Genomic DNA, 23426 nt, shown 5'->3' with positions numbered 1-23426 from the left:
GCACCTGCGCAGTGGCCACTGCCCTTACGATTTATTACTATAGCAATTGAGCCGTGAACTCTCTGAGGCTTAGTTGGACACACTACGATTTTGTACGCCTGTGCACTAATGATACTGATCTCTTTCTCTCCTTTTCCTCGCTATGTGCATGTGCACAATTAGCTGTTATGGCAGATTGAGACACTAGCTACCATTGTTATATACATATACATGTTTTGTCTCTATCATTATTTTAGAGCTTGAATTTCGCTTACTTGGTTTATCATGAGCATGTTTACAGTAACGCCCATCTTCCATCTATTTTAGTGACCATTGCAACAATTGAGTTGTTAACCATTTATGATCCAGTTGGTCTTATTATTATAAATGTTTGTGCATTAATGAATACTGAGTTTTCACTTTTTCTCTCTTGTGATGTGTGTCTACACAACTAGCCTTTACAGCAGTAGTACTGATAATCTGACAACTTCCACTCTTGTCCAAGTTTTTGGTTATGAGTGCCTGTACAGCAGTAATTGGTTTTTGTCTATCTAGTTGATCACTATAAGCAACTAATTTGTAAGCTCTCTAGGATCACGCTTATCTAGTCTACTCGGCTGGTTTTAAATATCTGCGCAGTAGCGCTTGATTTTTGCCTACATAATTGATTATTATTGAGCGGCTAATTATTCATGATCTAGCTTGCTTTATTATTATAAGCTCGTGTGCATTAATGATATAGAGTTCTTACTCTCTTTTTATGCCTACTTAATAGCTGCTGCAGCAGCAGCAGAACTGATAATAGGATAACGTCCACTTATGTTCTCCCTTTGATTACAAGCGCCTGCGCAGTGGAAACCGGTCTCTTTTCATTTAGTTGAGTGCTATAGTAACCGATTGGTAAACTCTTTAGGATCATGCTGGGTATGTGACTCTAAGCGCCTGCACAGTAGCGATGTTGATCTCCTTTACTTCCTGTATCTACTGCGCACGTCTGGACTCTAAGCGTCTGCGCAGTAATGATGTTGATCTCCTTCACTTCCTGTATCTATGGTGCGCGTCTGGGCTCTCAGACGCCGGCGCCTGCGCAATCTATACACTCCAGTACTCTCTGCTACGTCACACGCCAGTGTCATGGGCTGACAACTATTGTTATGGAGCACTGGCTGGCCGTCGGTCTTCAGGTGTATCCTGATATCAATTTCGCTATGGCATGGCAGCAGGCGCAGCTGTTCCCCACTTAACAATCAGGTAAATCATATATATTGACCCAGCTGACTGACAGGTAGTACCCCTGACGAAGCCACCTAGAGTGGCAACACGCGTCGGGTCCTTTTTCCTGCCTGCTCCACTCCACTCCACATGGGTTTTGTATTTTGCTGATATTCATGTGTGTCAATCATTGAGGGTGGTTACAAGAATTTCTTTGTGTATTTAACCCCCTCTAGCCCCCATTGGCTTGGATAATTTTGGCCATTCATTTGCTGTCTATATGCTTAACTTTAGGCTGTGGTACCACTATAGGAATTCTATTTAGTCTGTATTACACTGTTTCCTATGTACCCCAATTTGGCCAAGATACCTTTGGAGCTATGCTATTATTTGTACTGTGCCTCATGTTATCAGCTTTTACTTTCTTTCTTGGGTTAGCAATTAATTTCAATATTTGATCATGTATTGTTGTCCTTTTTGACTCATGTATGGTTTATCACTCCCATTTATGGGTTTATATACCTTACCATTGTTAATATGTTTACATGGACCTAGGGTTATAGACACTATTCCCGGTGGGGTTGTGTGTGTTTGCAGGTGGGTTGCTCTATTATGAGCATAGTGCAATTTCCTGTATGTGTCACTTGTGTGACCATTTTTAATGTTTTTATATTTTCAGTGTCTGTTTTCTGTGTTCAATAAAATGAGTATTGTATACGTTACTTCCTACCTAGGGTGATCCCCCTTTTGTGGCCTATTTCTTTTCTCTCTTTTAATAATTATATGTCGCATTATAGGTCTGGGTTGGATCCCTTTAAATTGTTCGGAGGTGCCCCCCGTTTCTTGTTGTTTCAAGATGCACAATAAGGAGGCACTAGAACGAAAATTGGCTGCATGCTTGAGTCACCAGAAGAAAGCCAAATGACCCTGATCAAAAGTTCTCATAACCCATATCTTAATACCGTGTATTGCCCCCTCTAACGTCAATGACAGCTTGAAGTCTTTTGTGGTAGTTGTGGATGAGGTTCTTTATTTCCTCAGATGGTAAAGCTGCCCACTCTTCTTGGCAAAAAGCCTCCAGTTCCTGTAAATTCCTGTGCTGTCTAGAATGAACTGCGCACTTGAGATCTCCCTAGAGTGGCTCAATGATATTGGGGTCAGGAGAGTGAGATGGCCACTCCAGAACCTTCACTTTGTTCTGCTGTAGCCAATGACAGGTGGACTTGGCCTTGTGTTTTGGTTTGTTGTTATGTTGGAATTTCAAAATACGTCCCATGCGCAGCTTCCAGGCTGATGATTGCAAATTTGCTTCCAGTATTTGTGGAGAACGTGCTGCAATCATCTTTCCTTCAACTTTGACCAAGTTTCTTGTGACTTTGTAGCTCATACATCCACAAAACATCAGTGATCTACCTCCATGTTTTACAGTAGAGGAATGGTGTTCTTTTCAGCATAGGCTTTGTTGAACTCTCTCCAAATGTATCGTTTATGATTGTGGCCAGAAAGTTCAATTTTGGTCTCATCACTCCAAATTACCTTATTCCAAAAGTTTTGAGGCTTGTCTCTGTGCTGTTTTGTGTATTGTAGGTAAGATACTTTGTGGTATTTACGCAGTATTGGCTTTCTTCTGGCGACTCAACCATGCAGCCCATTTTTCTTCATGTGCCTCCTTATTGTGCATCTTGAAACAGCCACACCGCTAGTTTTCAGAGAGTCCAGTATTTCAGCTGATGTTATTTGTGGGCTTTTATTTGCATCCTGAACAATTTTCCTGGCATTTGTGACAGGTGAGGAATTTAGTGATGAGCGAGTAGCATTGTTGCTCGGATGTCCCCGAGCATGCTCAGGTGATCTCCGAGTATTTTGGCGTGTTCGGAGATTTACATAGTAACATAGTACATAGTAACATAGTAATTAAGGTTGAAGGGAGACTTTAAGTCCATCTAGTTCAACCCATATCCTATCCTAACTTGCCCTAACATGTTGATCCAGAGGAAGGCAAAAAAACCCCATGTGGCAACAGTAAGCTTCACATTGGGGAAAAAAATTCCTTCCCGACTCCACATACGGCAATCAGACTAGCTCCCTGGATCAACGCAATATTAAGGAGACTAGTGTATATACCCTGTAATATTATACTTTTCAAGAAAGGCATCCAGTCCCTTCTTAAATTTTAGTAGTGAATCACTCATTACAACATCACATGGCAGAGAGTTCCATAATCTCACTGCTCTTACAGTAAAGAATCCGCGTCTGTGATTTAGATTTAGTCGTCTCAGCTGAATGATTTGCGACTTGTAGACAGGCTGAATACATGTGGGAGTTACCTAACAAACAGGCATTCCACACATGTATTCAAGCTGTCTAGCAGTCGGAAATCATGCAGCTGAGACGAGGAAAACTAAATCTCTGAGCACACCAAAATACTCGGAGACCACCCGAGCAACAAGTATACTCGCTTATCACTAGTGAGGATGTTACCTTTAGTAGCAATTCAAACCCATTTGTGTCAACTTCTGTGCATGTTATGAGGCCAAAATCACCAGGGTATGTAAACTTTTCATTAGGGTTATTTGGATGTTTTGGGTGGTCATTATGATTTAAAAAGAGAAAGCAGTAATTTGACAATAAATGGCTTCACCCAACCACTAACCTTGAGTGGAGAAAAGGCTTTGGTGTTATCATTCATATTCTCTGAAAAAAGACCAAGAAAGCAAAAATTATGCCTGGATATGTAAACTTTTGATCATAACTGTGTGTGTACATATACATATATACACAGCTCTGGCAACATTTTCAGTTTGTCTGATTTTTCTCTTTATAGGTATATTTCTGAGTAAAATGTAAATTGCTCTTTAATTCTATAAACTACTGACAACATGTCTTCGAATATCCAAGCACTAAATTTTAAGTCAAAACAACAAAAAAATTCAGTGCTTGCAGACCTCATATAATGCTAAGAAAACAAGTTCATAATCATTTAGAAACAACATTACTAATGTTTTAACACAGGAAGAGTTCAGAAATCAATATTTTGTGGAATAACCATGATTTTTAATCACAGCTTTCATGCGTCTTGGCATTCTTTCCACCAGTCTTTCACACTGCTTTTGGGTGACCTTATGCCACTCCTGGTACAAAAAATGTTAGCAGTTCTTCTTTGTTTGATGGCTTGTGACTATCCATCTTCCTCTTGATGACATTCCAGAGGTTTTCAATGGGGTTCAGGTATGGAGATTGTATAATGAAAACCTGGCACTCAACTTAAATGCTTAAATGGAACAGTTTATTTGTAGTACCAAACAAGTTTGGTTTGGTACTACAAATAAACTGTTCCATTTAAGCATTTAAGTTGAGTGCCAGGTTTTCATTATACTATATATGGTTTGGGAATCTACCTCGGCACCACCACAGTTGTGTACACGGTGTTTTTTCCTACAGGTATGGAGATTGGGCTGACCATGACAGGGATTTGATGTGGTGGTCCTTCATCCACATTGATTGACCTAGCTGTGTGGCATGGCGCATTGTCCTGCTGGAAAAACCAGTCCTCAGAGTTGGGGAACATTGCCTGAGCAGAAGGAATCAACTGTTTTTCCAGGATAACCTTGTGCGCGGCTTGATTCATACGTCCTTTGCAAAGATTTACCTGCCCAATTCCAGCCTTGATGAAGCATCCCCAGATCACCGATCCTCCACCAAATTTCACAGTGGGTGCAAGACACTGGCTTGTACGCCTCTCTAGGTCTCCGTCTAACCATTAGACGACCAGGTGTTGGACAAAGCTGAAAATTAGACTCATCAGAGAAGATTACCTTACTCCAGTCCTCTATGGTCCAATCTTTATGGTCTTTGGCAAACTTTAGCCTGGCTCTCCTTTGCTTGTCATTGATGAAAGGCTTTTTTCTAGCTGTACATGACTTGAGCCCTGTCTCTAGAAGCCTGTTACAAACTGTTCTTGCCGTGCACTTCACCACAGCTGCTATTTGCCATTCCTTTTGCAGGTCACTTGATGTCATCCTGCGGTTGCTAAGTGACATTTGAATAAGACGATGGTCATCAAATTGTAAAGCGCTGCGGAATATGTTAGCGCTATATAAAAATAAAGATTATTATTATTATTATCCCAGTCAGTGGAGGGTCGCTTTCACCCTGTGCCGGTCTGTAGCTTTGTGGTCCCCGCTGTCTGCTGCTTGACCTTGTTGTAATGGACTGCCGTCTTAGAACTTTTAAGGATGGAGGCAACATAACGCTCACTGTATCCCTCTGCTAGTAAAGCCAGAATTGAGCCCTTCTTTTCCTCACTTAAGACTTTTCTTTTCAACTCCTTTGGCGTGGTTGGAAGATATTTTTTCACTCCTATTACTTTTGGCATATTACTAGCACTTGTTTTGCCATCCAGCTTGTCGTATTGTAAGAGGATTGTGAACACCACAGCAGGGTTTTTAATACTTTCCTTTGTTAAATAAGATTTGGTTCAGGTGATCACCTAATCAGAAGCACATTAAGTAGAATGAGGTGTACTCTGGTTGGAATTCAACTGACACTGGAATGGAATGGCTGTCAGACATGTAGAGAAGCTGATTCTTAGAAAACTGTGCAGTGGTCTCTTAATTTTTGCCAGAGCTGTATATAATCTGTAGCTTTGTCATTGTCAGGAAATATGACGTAATGTCTTATTGTTCAATCACACATACAGAGCTGTGCTGCATCTCCTGGGTTTGGAAGTGACAGGCAGGCAGGCTCAGCTTACAGACATTCCCCTAACTAAGCTGTGGCCCCCCTCCCTCTCCCCTGCTAGGCAGCTGTGTAACATGAGCCCCTAATGCTTGATAACTCCCAGTATTCGTAGAGTCGACAAACTTACATTTTTGGCATCTGCATTGGTAGAGCTGGCCACCAGTGGGTTTTGAAACGCCGGCGACCAGCAGGAACCGAGAAACGGATTTCGATCCGACTGAACCACACAGTCACACCATGTTTAGACTCAAGTGAAAGCTAATTTTGTCCTAAAACCTAAAATACTTCTGTCATCCTGCTGTGAGCCTTGCAGCCCGAGTTATGGCACTCATAAGCTTTTTCATAACTTTCAAAAGGGGAGTGCATGCCATAGCTCCGCACACTCAGTGAAGTCATGGGACAGAGGGTATAAGGCTATTATGCCCAGTTAGGAAGTTGTCTTTTTGCCTAGGGACCAGCTGACCAGCTGTGGCAAGCTATGCATTTTGACCTGCCACTCTGGGAAGGTCCCCTCCCCCTACTCCAAATGGTGTGCCATTGACTGAAATATGTTAGTTCCTTCTTTTAATCCATGTTAATCTGTAATTGCCTGTGTATATTGTAATTGTCTTGTTTGTAACATCTTTTTGTATTTTTGTAAACACTGCCTATCTTTTCTGGAGTAAAACTATAAAACTTTACTATCTTCGTTTTCCTTGCTCTAAGCATACCAGCACGTCCTCTGGGCTACATTCACGCTACTGTTGGGTTGGTTCCTGACCCGATATTGATTCTAATATCAGAACTAGGAGCTGGTGGCAGCAAAGTGTGTTCTGAGGTATTTGGTAGATTCTGGCAGGGACGGAACGGAGGTTTTACATGTGAATTTCCTGCCTGGTACTGGGAATATACATACTGCCCTCCCTGCAGAGTGCCAATAGCCAGTACACAGCAAGGCAGCCCTTCTGGCGACTACTTATCCTAGGTGTAGTTCCTTGACTGACCTGAGGGTAGGGGGGTGACAGATAGCTGCAAGTTCCAAAACAGGAACAGAAGGTGGGATTGTGAAACAGGATCCCTGACAGTCACCATAAAAGAAGAGGGGCCCAGACAATTTTCTTGCACAAGGGCCCCAATCGATCAGTGTCCGCCCTTGCTACAGTGGCCTGGACATCGTAAATGCTTTATTCTGAGCAGAAGAAATATCCCCCTAACATTGTGTAAACTCACCAGCAAACCGAGAGCATCACCAAAGCCACGAGATAGTTCATGTACCACCATCGTCTCCGCAGGATTCTCTTATCTGCAATGAAAGGAAGAAAAATGTGCTACTGTCTGCTGAACTGTGTGTTTAATCCTGTCTAAAGAACTATTGTATCTAAGCCTATCCTGTTATACTGAGCTCAATATTCTGTGTGCCTTAATCCTTCTGAATACCCTTTAAATTATCCAGTCTTTAGAATTATGTCTGCTGCCAATCTTGTCCCCCAGATTCCATTGTTTTCTCTCTGCCTGCAGTATCCCAAGTCTTCAGTGCCATATCTTTTCCTGCAGTATTATCCCTTGGTCTCCAGTGTTGTCCCACTACCTCCAGTGCTGTCTCCTGGTCTTCAGTGTTGTTTCTTTGCCTCTAGTGGTGTCCCTGTCCTCCAATGTTGTTCCCCTGCCACCTGTGCTGTCTCTCTGCCTTCAGTGCTGTCCCCGTACCTCCAGTGTTGTTTCTCTACCTCCAGTGTAGTCTCTCTACCTCCAGTGTAGTCTCCCTACCTGCAGTACTGCACACCTGAATGCAGTGTTGTTCCCTGCCTCCAGTATTGTCCACCTGCCTCCAGTAGTCAATTCTCTCTCCCTGCGTCCAATGCTGTCCCCTTGCCTCCAGTGCTGTCTCTCTACCTAAAGTGTTATCCTCCTGTCTCCAGTGTCATCTTTGTCTCCAGAGTTGTCTATCTGCCAACAGTGCTGTCTCTCTGCCTACAGTGCTGTCTCTCTGCCTTCAGTGTGGTCCCCCTGCCTACAGTATTGTCCCCCTACTCCCAGTATTATACTACAGCTTGCAGTGTTGTCGCCCTGCCTCCACGGCTGACTCACTGCCTCCAGTTTTGTGTCTCTAACTCCAAAGCTGTCGCTCTGCCTCCAATGCTGTCTCTCTGCCTACAGTGGTATCTCCGTGCTTCCAGTGTCATCTTTGCCTCCAAGTGGTCTCTCTGCCTATGGTGTTGTCTCTCTGCCTTCAGTGTTGTCTCTCTGCCTCCAAGGTTCTAACAGCTGAAAAAAACGATCAAAAGTCCAAATACTATGAAAATAGAAAATGTTTAATAAATCATACAAATACAAGGAGGGAGGAGGGAGAATCGCCCATAACGCATGTGTTGAAAAAACAGACGCTCAATGGATTAAACAGCACAACAACATCATGCATGGGTACAAACCATATTATATATATGTATAAATCAGTGCTTGAATAGTAATGATGAAGCTATGCCACCATCATATGAATTGAATACATGCCAGGCCCCCACATAGAGGGCTGTATAAAGTAATAATACCCATCATAGAAGCCAATAGTGTGCACAGATACCCCCCGTTACCCAAATGAATTCCATATAGTATAAAGATTTACCTAAAGTGGTAGTGGGAGAGGGGGCGGAATCCAGGAGCGTCATCCCGACCCGCGTTTCGGATTAGGAGCCTTTCTCAAGGGGCGTGGAGGTATGAAGGAAGGGGATGATTTAAAAAGCCCCGATAACCAATCCAAGCGGTTGTAACAGATAACATCATGGCCGCAGACTGGCCAATAGGCAATCGCGATTCACCAATAAGTACTATGAAGTGACCGGGAGTTCGTGCATGCGCAAAGGGAAAAATAAGAGATAATCAATCCACACGGCTGTAACAAGTAACATCATGGCCACAGGCTGGCCAATAGACAATCACGATTCACTAGGAAGTATTATGACATGACCGGGAGTTAGCGCATGCGCAGTCAGGGAAAAAGGATATGGTAAGTGACAATGGCGTCACAAGAAATTTAAATAATATTTTTAAGCCAGAAACCGGGACTGGCCAAAAAATGATGGTGAATTTGTACAATGCGTTCACCACAGCCTGACACCGTGGCTTGACGCATGCGCAGCCAGAGACAGCGAATGAGCCACGGCGCCGGCGTCATGTGACACGCGATGCAGAGAGGCATTGCCATGCCAACACAGACGCCGAACGCTGTAGCACAGACCACAATCCTAGCGCGCACGCGTACCGGTTCAGGGAGAGGAAGGCATTAAGTATGATCCATGTGATTACTGTGGGTTATTAAGCCACCGAGATGATAAATAAAAGAGAGACACACACAATGTATTGTGTTACACCCATAATATAGAAATATATGGATGAACCTGACTGTGATAGTAGTCCAAAACGGAGGACAGCATGGTATATACCACAATAGGAGAGGATTAGAAATGAGCCACAAAATGCTCAAAACGGAATATATGAATATATTATCGTGGCCGATAGCAAAAGATGATATTGGCAAAACTGTCCCGGGTATACTTGTCAGAAAGTTTAAAAAGAACTAATTGATGGCTGTAGAGGACACTTAGATAAGAAACAGTGGTATACACCTGCATGTCATAGTACATTATTATTAGAAAATAAAGCTGATAAAGAACATACTGTAAAAAGTATATATAATAGGAGACATATTAATACCCAAAATTTTTATGATATTACAACCAATAACAATAAATGTTGATAAGTGCTGTCTCTCTGCCTTCAGTGTGGTCCCCCTGCCTCCAGTATTGTCCCCCTGCTCCCAGTATTATACTACAGCTTGCAGTGTTGTCGCCCTGCCTCCACGGCTGACTCTCTGCCTCCAGTTTTGTGTCTCTAACTTCAAAGCTGTCTCTCTGCCTCCAGTGCTGTCTCTCTGCCTACAGTAGTATCTCCGTGCCTCCAGTGTCATCTTTGCCTCCAAAGTGGTCTCTCTGCCTATGGTGTTGTCTCTCTGCCTTCAGTGTTGTCTCTCTGCCTCCAAGGTTGTCTCTCTGCCTCCAAGGCTGTCCTCTCTACCTCCAGTGCTGTCCCCCTGCCTCCAGTGTTGTCCACCTTCCTCCAGTGTTGTCCACCTGTCTCCAGTGCCATCTCTCTGCCTCTAGTGTTGTCCCTCTGCCTCCAGTGTTGTCCCTCTACCTCCAGTGTTGTCCCTCTGCCTTCCGTGTTGTCCCCTGCCTTCAGTGTTGTCCACCTGCCTCCAGTTCCTTCTCTCTGCCTACAGTGTTATCCCAGTCTCCAATGTCATCTTTGTCTCCAGAGTTGTCTATCTGCCTACAGTGCCATCGATCTGCCTACAGTGTTATCCCCCTGTCTCCAGTGTCATCTTTGTCTCCAGAGTTGTCTATCTGCCTACAGTATTATACGACGGCTTGCAGTGTTGTTGCCCTGCCTCCAGGGCTGATTCTGCCTCCAGTTTTGTGTCTCTACCTCCAAAAGCTGTCTCTCTGCCTCCAGTGCTGTCTCTCTGCTTCCAGTTCTGTCGCTCTGCCTACAGTGTTTTCTCTCTGCCTACAGTGCTGTCCCTGTGCCTGCAGTGTTGTCCCCAGCTTGCAACGTTGTGTCCCTACCTCCAGTGCTGCCTCTCTGCCTCCAGTATTGTCCTCCTGCCTGCAGTGTTGTCCTCCAGCTTGCAGCATTGTGCACCTACCTCTAGTGCTGCTGCTCTGCTTCCAGTATTGTCCCCCTGCCATTGTCCCCCTGCCTGCAGTGTTTTCACCTGGCTTGCAGTGTTGTCTCTCTGCCTCCGATGCTCTCTCTGCCTCCAGTGCTGTCCCTTGCTGGCAGTGTTGTCTACCTGCCTTCAGTATTGTCTGCCTCCAGTGCTGTCTCTTTGCCTTCATGCCTGTTTCTCTTCCTCCAGTGCTATCTTTGCCTCATGTGTTGTCTTTCTCTGTCACCAGTGTTGTCCCCCTGCCTCTAGTGTTGTCTCTCTGCCTGCAGTGCTGTCACCTTGCTCACAGTGTTGTCCTTCTGCCTCTAGTGTTGTCTCCCTGCCTCCAGTGCTGTCTCTCTGCCTCTGTTGTTGTGTCTCTGCCTCCAGTGCTATCTTTGCCTCCAGTGCTGTCTTTCTGTTAAAAATGTCCCCCTTCCTCCAGTGTTGTCACCGTGCTTCAAGTGCTGTCTCTGCCTCCATTGTTTTCTCTCTCCTCCAGTGCTGTCGCCCTGCCTCCAGTGCTGTCTCCTGTGCTGTCTCCCAGCTTGCAGTGTTGCCCCTAGTTTACAGTGTTGTTCCCCTGCTTCCATTTCTCTCTCCCTCCAGTGCTTTCCCCCTGCTTCCAGTGTAGTCTCTCTGTCTGCAGTGCTGTCCCCTTGCTCTGGGTCGCCCCTCACACCCAGGGCAGCGGGGTACTCGGTACCGGGCCCGTATCAGGGGGATGTGTCACAGCAGCGGTGACCCGGTCCGTGGCCCTGGGCGCCCAATATCAATGGCGGTGATGTTAGTGTAATAGTTTATTTAGATAGTTCGTGACGCCACCTGTGGTGTTCGGCAAGCAAGATGTTAAGCTAACGCTGCGTGCAGATCCACTGGGACTGATGGTGTGGTGCAGCAAAGATGGTGTAGCTCCCCACAGGTGGAGCTGTAGTCCCAGAGCAGTGTAGGTGCAATGGATGAGGAGAGGCGCAGTATGGTATAGATGCTGGTACCCAGGTGTAGTGGTGCTGGAATAACTGGAGGACACCAGAGTACGCGGTTCCAAAGCCTTACTCACTGCAGTTCACACCACTGCCGGCCACCGCACTGTGTTCTTCAGGTCAGGGCCCCAGCCAACCTCCAGGCAGGATAGGATTCTCCTCTCCACACTCCGCCAATATGTACCTTACTGAACGACTCCTCCAATGCGCCTTTAGGTGCGAAGCACTCCAGTACTTAGTTACCCTGGAATGCCTCTCTCTAGGTGTTCCTAGTCTTTACTTGTATGACAGACAGCTGTAGCCTTCTTCGGGGACTCCTCTCTGCGTCCCGGCTCTCTATTCAAATGCTGTTGTGCCCCAAATCTATGATGGGAGTAAGGCGTTAGTGGCTCACTACTCCTCCGATGTCTGTTGCTGGACATAAAGATCCAATCAACCTCGGGGACCGGGACCGGCCTTTGCGCTCTGGACTGGAAGGGTTATCTCTCTTTCTCAACCTGCTTCCCACCGTTCTTCTATTCTCCTTCGTTCCGATCTGTTCTATCTCTCTTATGGAATCTGTAGTCTCCAGTCTACGTCTCTTTCTCCTTCTCTTCCTTCCCGTGCCAGCTGGCCCAGTTCACTAGGGCAGCTGCAGCACTCCTTCCTCCATCCCTTCTTCCAGGGATCCCCACTCCTCACCGAGTGGCTGTCCTCTCCTACTCCGCCTGCCCTCCTCTGCAGACTGACTTGAAATCCTACACCTTCCCTCTCTTTTATATCTAACTCCACCCGCCTCCCCAGCACCTCTCGTGTTACGAAGCCAGGGACCACAAAAGGCACCCTATGACCTTTCCAGCATAAAGCATGGATGGGTCCCTGCTGAACTATCCTGTGTGTGGGGTGCAGGTGTTGGAACGTGGAATGGAGTTCCCACCCTACCTGGATGGTGGGGCACCACACCTTAGGAGAAGGTGCAGTACCTCTGTGGCGACTGAAGCCTCAGGGGCGCCACAGCTCATAGTGTTGTCCTCCTGCATCCAGTGCTGTCTCTCTGCCTCCAGTGTAGTCTCCGTACCTGCAGTGCTGTTCCCTGAATGCAGTGTTTTCCCCCTGCCTCCAGTGATGTCTCTCTGCCTACAGTGTTATCCCCCTGCCTCCAGTGCCTTCTTTGCCTCCAGAGTTGTCTCTCTACCTGCAGCGCTGTCTTTCTGCCTCCAGTATTGTCCCCTGGCTTGCAGTGTTGACCCCAGTTTTATATCTCTGCCTCCAATTCTGCCTCTCTGCCTCCAGTGCTGTCTCTCTGCCTACAGAGCTGTCCGCATGCCTGCAATGTTATCCCCCAGTATGCTGTATTGTCCCCCTGCCTCCAGTGCTCTCTGCATCCAGCACTCTCTCTGCCTCCAGTGATGTCATTCTGCCTCCAGTGTTGTCTCCCTAGTGTTGTCTGCCTCAAGTGCTGTGTCTCTGTCTCTAGGGATGTCTCTCTGCCTCCAGTGCTATCTTTACCTCCAGTGCTGTCTCTCGGTCACCTATGTTGTCCCCCTGCCTCCAGTGTAGTGCCGTCCCCTTGCTCACTGTGTTTTCCTCCTGCCTCCAGTGTTGTCTCTCTGCCTCCAGGGCTGTCTCTCCACCTCCAGTGTTGTCCTTCTGCCTCCAGTGCTGTCTCTCTGCCTTCAGTGTTGTCTCTCGGCCTCCAGGGCTGTCTCTCTGCCTCCAGGCCCATCTTTGCCTCCAGCATTGTCCCCCTGCCTGCAGTGCTGTCTATCTGCTTCCAGGGTTGTCTCTCTACCTCCAGTGCTATGTTTGCCTCCAGTGTAGTCTCCATGTGTCCAGTGTAGTGCTGTCCCCTTACTCACAGTGTTGTCCTCCTGCCTTCAAGGTTGTTTCCCTGCCTCCAGGGCTGTCTCTCTGCCTCCAATGCTGTCTTTGCCTCAAGTGTTGTCCCCCTTCCTCCAGTGCCGTTGCTCTGCCTCCAGTGTTGTCTCTCTGCCTACAGTGCTATCTTTGCCTTCAGTGCTGTTCTCTCTGCCTTCAGGCTGTCTCTCTGCCACCAGGGCTGTCCTCCTGCCATCAGTGTTGCCCACCTGCCAACAGTGCTTTCTCCCTGCCTTCAGTATTGTCTGCCTCCTCTGCTATCTCTCTGCCTCCATTGTTGTCTCACTGCCTCCAGGCCTGTCTCTCTGCCACCAGGGCTGTCCTCCTGCCACCAGTGTTGCCCCCCTGCCAGCAGTGCTATCTCCCTGCCTTCAATATTGTCTGCCTCTTGTGCTATCTCTCTGCCTCCATTGTTGTCTCACTGCCTCCAGGCCTGTCTCTCTGCCTTCAGTGCTATCTTTGCCTCCAGTGCTGGCTCTCTGTCACCAGTGTTGTCTTCCTGCTTCCAGAACTGTCTCTCTGCATATAGTGTTGTCTCCACTGCTGTCCCTTTGCCTCCAGAGCAGTCTCATTGCCTCCAGTGCTGTCTCCCAGTCTCCATTCTTGTCCATCTGCCTCCAGTGCTCTCACTCTTCCTGTAATGTTATCTTCTGGTCTCTATTGTTGTCTCTGTGCATTGAGAACTGCTTTGTCCTCACCACAAACTGATCTCTCTCTTCCTCCAGAGGTCAACAGTCAATCAATGATCCCTGACAATAATCCCCACACAACAAACAATGAAGATACACCCTGAACAGTGTTCTTCAGTCATTACTCAGCATGGTATATATACAGAATAGAAGTTATACAGCATGATCACATCTCCAGTTTGACAATCTAACCTTAAAGGGCAGAGGAGTCAGGTTATCAATAGTTAAATTCTGAGACTGGCTCATAATGACACTCTATGATATGGACTCCAGGGGTAGATTGATATTAGGGATGAGCTAATGTGCTCAGTGATACTCGGTTATCACTCGAGTATCAGTGTGCTCGGATGTGCTTGTTACTTGGTGAGTTATGGGTTATGCTCGATACAAAACTTGAATCCGCATCTTTGGCACCTGTTCCACAGCCAATAAGCATGCAGGGATTGCCTGTCAGTCACTGTAATGCCATAGCTATCTTAGTTGTGGCATTACTGTGATTGGCTGACCAAGTGACATGATCAGAGGTTATAACAGGACATATGCCACACCGACGCCATTGCACAGCTCTGTGACACTTCGTATTGAAGGGAGAGAGTGCTTGTGTAGGAGAATGGAGCACAAGGGATAATACGCTGCAATGCCGTGCGGCTTCCAGGCCTGAATGAAACCATGCGGAACTGATCCAGAGAAGAGAAGTTGCAGGAGGGATGAATTAGCCAATGCTGAGTCAGGTGATGGCGATGAAGCCAGTCTTGGATACAAAAGGCCAACGCGCCAAAAAAAAGAGGATTGGGTGCCAGCCATGTGTACCAGCAAGGCCCAGACTCAGATGACAACGGTCAAACACCGAAGACCAGAGCTACGCCAGTCAAGGTCCAGACTTTACCCATCAACAGTCAATTACCAAAGAGCTGAACGATGGTAGTCAAGGCTCCCGACCAGAATGACACCGGTCAACATCCGAGGACCAGCGCCGTCGATACGGATCAAGGAGACACTCATCGGATTTCAAGTACCAAAAAAGTCTTGAGGATACCCAGTCAGAGACCTGTGCCTGGGCCGGTGATCGGAGGAGACGTGTGGGACAGACCGTCACTTTCAGCATAGACTTACGGTACCGAGCGTGAGCAGAGGGAGGACTGAGGACCAGACGGGGTCCGGCGGCGGCTGACAATAGTGGCCCAGAGAGAACTGATAGACTTTAAGAAAATGTGTGGCTAGTGATATGGAGCAGCGGCCCTTGTCTTGCCTAGAAAGCCGCAGAAGTTCCTGACAAGTACAGAGTTTACCTCCCTCCCAACTAGCATTAGGTTGAACTGCAGACCCTGAGTTTATCCTAAAATTCCCCATTGTACATTAATATATTTCTGTTGATATAATTGTTTTGCCATTGATTCTGCGAATACTGTGTCTTTATAATTGGTCTCTAATAACAATCTTTTACTCATATTATTCTGTTAACCCTATTTCGACCTTGGACGTATAGGTACATACAAGGTCACCTCCCCCTGTTAGCTGCGGGCTACAGTGATAAGCCGCAAGTTTTACGGCACATGTCAACTGATTTAATCCACCTGCGCTGTTAACATTTTAAATGCTTCTCTCAATCTCTGACAGCCAATCGGAGGCTGGCAGCTGACGTCAGCGTGCACGTCAGTGGTGTATGACGTCATTGTCATTCGCCAGCAAATGCACGCTTGATATGCCTGGGGGGATCATCACCCCAGGAGCATGGCCAGGTAATAATAATAATCTTAATAATAATCTTTATTTTTATATAGCGCTAACATATTCCGCAGCGCTTTACAGTTTGCACACAACACATTATCATCACTGTCCCCGATGGGGCTCACAATCTAAATTCCCTATTAGTATGTCTTTAGAATGTGGGAGGAAACCTGAGTACCCGGAGGAAACCCACGCAAACACGGGGAGAACATACAAACTCCTTGCAGATGTTGTCCTTGGTGGGACAAGGTAAGGTAAGGTAAGGAGAAAGGTGTTTATATTTTTATTTTTATTAAAAGTGGCAAGCCGCAATATGTTTCACTGGTAGGATGGAGACATGTAGGCAGGATGGGAGATATGGGGGCAGAATGGAGACATGGGGGGCAGAATGGAGACAAGGGGCACAATGGAGACAAGGGACAGAATAGAGACAAGGAGCAAAATGGAGACACGGGGTAAAATGGAGATATGGAGGAAAAATGGAGACATGGGGCAGAATGGAGACACAGGGCAGGATGGGAGACACGGGGGCAGAATGGAGACAAGGGGCAGACTGGAGACAGTGGGACAGGATTGGAGACACGAGGGCAGGATGAAGACATGGAGGCAGGATGGGAGACTCGGGGGCAGGAAAGAGGCATGGAGGCAGGATGGGAGACCCAGGGGCAGGATGGAGACACCACGGCGGGATAGGATGGAGACACAGAGGCAGAATGGAGACATGTGGGCAGGATGGGAGAGACGGGGGGTAGAATGGAGACAAGGGGCAGAATGGAGACACGGGGGCAGAATGGAAACAGGGGGGCAGGATTGGAGACATGGAGGCAGGATGGGGGACACGGGGGCAGAATGGAGATGGGGCAGGATGGAAACAACGGGGCAGGATGGGAGACATGGGGCAAAATGGAGACAATGGCAGAATGAAGACATGGGGCAGAATGGAGACAAGGGGCAGAATGGAGACACGGGGCAGAATAGAGACAATGGGTAGACTGGAGACAGAGGGACAGGATGGGAGACATGGGGGCAGAATGGAGACAAGGGGCAGACTGGAGACAGGGGGACAGGATTGGAGACATGGAGGCAGGATGAGAGACATGGGGGCAGGAAAGAGGCATGGAGGCAGGATGGGAGACACGGAGGCAGGATGGGAGACACGGGGCAGAATGGAGACACGTGGGCGGGATGTTAGACACGGGAGTAGAATGGAGACTAGGGGCAGAATGGAGACACGGGGACAGAATTGGAGACACGGGGCAGAATGGGAGACACGTGGCAGAATGGAGACACAGGGCAGAATGGAGACATGGGGCAGAATGGAGACATGGGGCAGGATGGGAGACATAGGGGGCAGAATGGAGACAAGAGGCAGAATGGAGACAGGGGGCAGGATGGGAGACACAGGGGGCAGAATGGAGACAAGGAGCAGAATAGAGACAGGGGGCAGGATTGGAGACATAGGGGCAGGATGGAGACATAGGGGCAGGATGGGACAGGTAGGAGCCAGAAGACTGCAGAGTCTGATTTCTCCTACTCCTGCACTGATGAGAAGCACTTCACATTCTTATTAAACAGTGTAAATTTCTTTTGGCAGTGCATGGGTTAATCTGCTAAGTTGAGCATTCCTCCAGAGTTTACACTGTCAGTTGTGCACTGTTAGCCACTCCCATCTTCCATATAAACTAAGTCCTGGCTAGCACTCATTGTCAGAGAAGCTTATGCTGCGTGGCTAGAGGTTGTTGTTGGTTATTGTAGGAGAAGGCGTTTGATGGATTTATCTGTGACTATTGCTAGGTTTTGTGTCTGTGATAATTCCCTTTCTTCTCCTACTTTGGTTTAACCCCATCCTCCACTCCTGGGTGAATTCTATTTTTCATTACCCCTGTTCGTATTACCTTTTTATTCTGGTTTGGTGTACTACGGTATACAACTACTCCACTCTTCCCTGAGTGGGGAAGAGGTACCGCTAAGGGCGGATTCAGGAGCTAAGGCAAGGTAAGGGGCCCCAGCATCTTCATCATCAGAAGTAATTCAGGGAGCAGGGCGAGCTAGGGTGCAACCTAGCATGAGTGACATTGAAAGAGCCCCTGGTCCTGGGACACCCGATAGCAGAGTCGTGAGAATAAGCCTCAAAAACTTGTTTAAAATATAACGGTATTATTTTCCTCACCCATAGACTATTCTGATTTCTGTAGTTCATTTTGTTGGTACATAACCCTCAAAAAACTTGTTCAAAATATATCGCTCACACATAGTGTATTACATCTTCTTGGGTACAGTTCGTTGCTATTTAAGACTCCAAAAACTTGTAAAAAATTTTAGGCTGTGTGCATATGTTGCAGATTGGGTGTGTTTTTGTCTTGTTTTTTCAACACAAATTTGTGACACAATCTGAATCAAAACCTGATGCCAGCAAAGTGAACGAGAAACCTAAAGTATCATGAACACAGTTAGTGTTTTTGACTAGCAGATTTGGTGCAGAAAATAATCTGCTGTATGTTAGTTCTCTGTGCGTTTTTGCTTTGCATTTTTCACCATTCCCTTCACTCAAATCAACCAAGATCACCTGGCCTGACCCACCCCCACTGACATCCTCGTCTAAACCAGGACCAAACCCAAGAACACCTGAACACTCTTTACCTTGAGGCCCAAGATGCTGGAGGTGCTGGAGGGCATGTCTCCCAGAACTGCTGCCAGTTTAGACAATGGATGGAAGAGTGCAAGTCAGGATATTTAAACAAGGATCACCTCCAGTGGTAGGGTGCACTGGAGGGAGTGCCCCATGTAGTAAAGGCCTGAAATGCCCTAAGAACCTGGTCCTGATGTTCAGTGATGGACATACTGATTGTAGACAAAACCGTGCGTGGCCTAGTGGATACAGGAGTCGAAGTCTCCACCATCCCAATGGAGTAATTCGAGACCTATTTTGGTCACTTTATCAAAGTTGAAGGAGGGAAACGGATTAAGCTGATGGCTATTAACACGACAAAGATTCCAGTCCACAGGATAGCATTGATGCACGTGGGTCAAAAAGGGGTTGTGCTGGTGGATAGAGTTTCACAGTCAGGAACCTCGATTATATTAAAAATTAATATCCTGTGTTATCTAAACCAGTAGATGTTCCACAAAGATAGCCAGGGATACTGGCAGAGAGTCACCAAACATCGGTCTACACAGAAGGTATTCCATAGACTGAGCCGGGCATATGCAATTCGCTACAGTGTTCCCGAAGAGGAAGAGATGAGGATTATGACTGTCCCACCAAGGTGTCAAAATATTATCTTGTCTTGTCAGGAGCAGTTCGTACAGATTGATGTAGGTTGCCACCGAAGACTCAACGGAATAGAGATGAACATTGATCCCCAGAAGGCATGAGGAATTGGGCAAGTAATGATGATCGCACATACTATGGCATCAGTGGTGGATATATTATCTAATCTTTGTGCATGTCTGCTGATTGCTGCTGTACCCCTCATCCTGTGGCCGTCCCTCGTCCACGTTTCAACAATGTGGAGTAGAAAAAAAAATAGGAAGACAGTGGAATCTCTATTAGGCTAGGATCACATGAGCATATATTCTCCCCATCTGAGTTTCTGCCAAGGTTTTCCACTGACTCAATGAATTCAATGGATATAAACTCGCGAATGCTACAATTTTTTTTCTTTGGAGAAACTCTGTTCGAGGAAAAAATTGGACATGAGCATGGCCCTATAGAATAACATTGGTCTGAATGTGATCCAATGTGTTGTGGGATTGCACTAGGACCGAAAATATGGAAAGTGAATTCTGGTGGAGGAAGAGGACAGAGAAATCTTAATGAGGGCAGAGGAGCCTGGAAGAGGAAGAGTCCCTATATTGGTTTAACTATATGGATGTGTATACAAAGATATAGGATTGAATTTGCTCGTACAGGTGTAGGGAAGGTGACCTGACGGACAGACTTGTCTGTAGGGAGGAGGGACGGTTGGTGCACTATAGATGGACGTTTGTCATAATAGAAGGGAAACAGCTGGGGAAAATGGAATAGGAGTGCAGTACCTAAGTTTGACCACAAGATGGCAGGGGGGAGCGTGAGAACAGGACTTGACAGCAGCTTAAGGCTACGAAAACAAAACGCTTAGTCATGGGGGGCGGAGAGATCGGAACCCAGGAGGGAAATTCCCGAGGAGGGAGATAAATAGGACAGGAGAGAGTTCCAGAGGTTTCCAGTCCTGGGAGGAGCTCAGGAGGAGAAGAGACAGTGAAGGAGATCGAACAGCAGTGGAGAGCTCGACCAGGGGACTGAGGAGAAAAGAAATCAGGGGGTGGCCCCGACACGAAGAACCGCAGAACAGACGAGGCCCCGGGGGTACCAAATTGATGACGACCTCGGACTGGTGAAGCGCTGGCGCTAGATAGGCCTATGGCAGCCCCAGTAAAAGAGCTGTGAGGAACGTCACTACGACAGAAGGAAAGTGCAGGTACCCGGGCCTGAATACGGAGAGCTGTAAAGGTGCTGCGGTGTATTGCTACGGAGGTCAGGAGGACGGCCAATAAACTCAGACCTGTTGTACCCAAAGATCTGCCTCCGTCTCGTCTCTGTCATCTGTGCGCGGTAAGCAGTGGACCACCCCCCAATCTGGCCCTTACTACACAGGATATTATTATAAATTGGTGATTTGCGGGAACGGTGAGATGTGAGAGCACAAAGAAGACCTATATCATGAGCCGATGATGATATTGCACAAACGCTGATCAACACTGATCTACTGATTACATCTGTGGTGACCACAATGAATGAGCATACAAACATCCATTGATTAATCCACAGCCCATGATCATCAGATTAGCCGGAGGAACAGCCTATCAGAGGAACTCCATCTTTACTTTGAGAAGCCATTTCATCAAGTCCACCAAGATGAGCCGAACAAGCCATCATCTGACCTATAGTAGAGCCCAATGAGGTCATTAGTGCAGATGAGCCAGGAATCCCAGAACTACGTAGGGCTCTGCCCCCACAGCGTCCATCATCATAATCCAGAGAACTCCCCTCCATGAGATGTGTAGTCAGGTGTACACATGAGTGAACAGTACTCACTAGAGACAAACGTGTGATGAAGACAGGGCTATAGACAGACTTCTACAGTGTATCCAGGACATGGCCATAGATAGCGTATAAAAGTGTGACAAGAACAGGGCTATAGACAGACAGGCGTATACATGTGTGAGCTTAACATGGCTACAGACAAACAGGTGCATTACGTATAATTGGGACATGGCTACAGACAGGTGTATACATGTATAATAGGGACATGGCTACAGACAGGTGTATACACGTGTGACCAGGATGTGGCTACAGCCAGACTTGCATTTAAAAGCGTGATCGGGATACGGCTACAGCCAAAGGTATACAAGACACGGTTAAAGACAGATGGGTATGTACATGTAACCGGGACACAGCTACAGTACACATGTGTGACGGTGACACTGCTTCAGAAAAGAGGTGTATAGACATGTGACCAGGACATAGCTACCAACAGAAGTATACATGGGTGAACACGACACAATTGCAGACAGTCAGGCAAATATACATGTGACCAGTATGCAGCTACAGTACATACATGTGACGGTGACACGACTACAAAAAAGAGGAGTATATATGTGGTGCCCCTGAGGCTCAGTCGCCACAGAGGTACTGCACCTTCTCCTAAGGTGTAGTGCCCCACCACCTAGGTAAGTTGGGAACTCCTTTCCACACTCCAACACCTGCACCCCACACACAGGAGAGTTCAGCAGGACCACATTGCGGCTCCATGCTTAGAGGGTAGCAGAGCACCTTTCGTGGGTCCTTGCTTCGTAACACGAGATGTGCTGGGAGGTGGGTGGAGTTGAGATATATAAAAGGTTGGGAAGATTTAGAATTACAGGTTCAGTCTGGAGGGTCAGTTTGACAGAGGGTCAGAGAGGAAGGAAGCCACTCAGGAGGAGTGGGGATCCCTGGAGGAAGAGATAGAGGAAGGAGTGCTGCAGCTGCCTCAGTGATCTGAGCCAGCTGGCATGGGAAAGGAACAGAAGGAGAAAGACGTAGAACTGCAACCTAAGCTTCCATAAGAGAGAGAAGAAACAGCGCGGAACGAAGGAGTAGGAGAACAGAGAGGAGTTGTGGGTTGGAAGAGGAACCCTGCCTATAGGTTCTCAGCGCAAGGTCGGGGCCGGTCCCCGAGGTTGTATGGACACTTATGGTTCTGCAGCAGACACCGGTGGAGTAGTTGGCTGTAAATGCACTACTCTCATCTAAGACTTGGGGCACAACAGCAACTGAATAGGGAGCCAGGACTCCGGAGAGGGGAGGCCCCGAGAGATGCTACAGCTGTCTGCCATACAAGTGGAGTTGTTAGGAACATCTGACAGGAGGAACTTCAGAGTACCACGGTACTGGAGCTCTTCACACCTTAAGGCGCAATAGAGGAGTCGTTCAGGAAAGGTACATGTTGGCGGAGTGTTGGAGAGGAGAATCCTGACTTGCCCGGGAGGTTCAGTCTCTACCCCAGAGGACACGGAATGGAGGCAGGCACCAGTGTGTACCACAAACTGTGAGTAAAGCTTTGGAACTGCAGGCCCTGGTGTCTTCCATTCATTTGTGCGCCAACACCCTCAGCACTGCTACATCTGGGTACCAACATTCCTCACACCGCCTGCGCCTATACACTGCCCTGGGGTTACAGCTTCACCATCTATGCTGCAACACACCATCAGCCCCAGAGGATCTGCACGCAGCATTGGCTTAACATCTTGCTTGCCAAACACCACAGGTGGCGTCACGAACTATCACATAAACTATATCACAAACCACCATTGATTTGGGCGCCGAGGGTCACGGACCGGGTCACCGCCGCTGTGACACATCCCCCGACACCAGCCCGATTCCGAGTACCCCACAGCCCTGGGAGGGCGACCCATATACATGTGACGAGGACATAGCTACAGACAGACAAGTGTATACACATTTGACAGGGATCTGATTACAGACAGATACTGCTCAAAAAAATATAGGGAACACTTAAACAACAAAATGTAACTCCAAGTCAGTCATACTTTTGTGAAATCAGCACTGATTGTGATTCAATTTCTCCTGCTGTTGTGCCAATGGAATAAACAACAGGTAGAAATGTTAGGAAGGTCACTAACATCCATGTGTCTGCTCAGTAAGAGTGTCTAGTGTTCCCTCTATTTTTTTGAGCCGTGTATATATATATATATATATATACGTGACCAGGATAAGGCTACAGACAGATAAGTATATACACATGTGGCAGGACCACTGTTACAATCAGTCATATAGAAGTGTGACCGAGACACAGCTACAGTCAGGTGTATTTGCGTCTGGTAGGGTCACAGCTACAGATAGGTGTACACACGTGTGACTAAGACACATGTGGACGAGCACATATGATGGAGACATGGCTACAAACAGATAGACACCGTGTACACGTTTGACCAGAGCATGGATGCAGACAACCAGGCGTATACGCATGTGATGGGTTCACGGGTGTAGAAAGTTAGTGGCTCCGCTGTACT

General features: G+C 47.1%; 1 protein-coding gene across 3 annotated transcripts in view; it reads right to left on the bottom strand.

The window, feature by feature from the left end:
- The window catches only part of LOC141069165 (histo-blood group ABO system transferase 1-like), a 194318-nt gene that overhangs the window by 167783 nt on the left and 3109 nt on the right, over positions 1–23426 (bottom strand). For all 3 annotated transcript variants that reach the window (XM_073558567.1, XM_073558550.1, XM_073558557.1), the window contains exon 2: positions 7141–7213. In XM_073558567.1, coding sequence (XP_073414668.1) covers positions 7141–7181 — 41 coding nt within the window. In that variant the 5' untranslated portion in view covers positions 7182–7213. The remainder of the gene's footprint in view (positions 1–7140; positions 7214–23426) is intronic.

Source organism: Dendrobates tinctorius, unplaced genomic scaffold (genome assembly GCF_039654945.1).
Source record: "Dendrobates tinctorius isolate UK_male_01 unplaced genomic scaffold, ASM3965494v1 ptg000013l, whole genome shotgun sequence".
Classification (NCBI taxonomy): Eukaryota; Metazoa; Chordata; class Amphibia; order Anura; family Dendrobatidae; genus Dendrobates; species Dendrobates tinctorius.
This window is presented reverse-complemented; position numbering and strand designations above follow the sequence as displayed.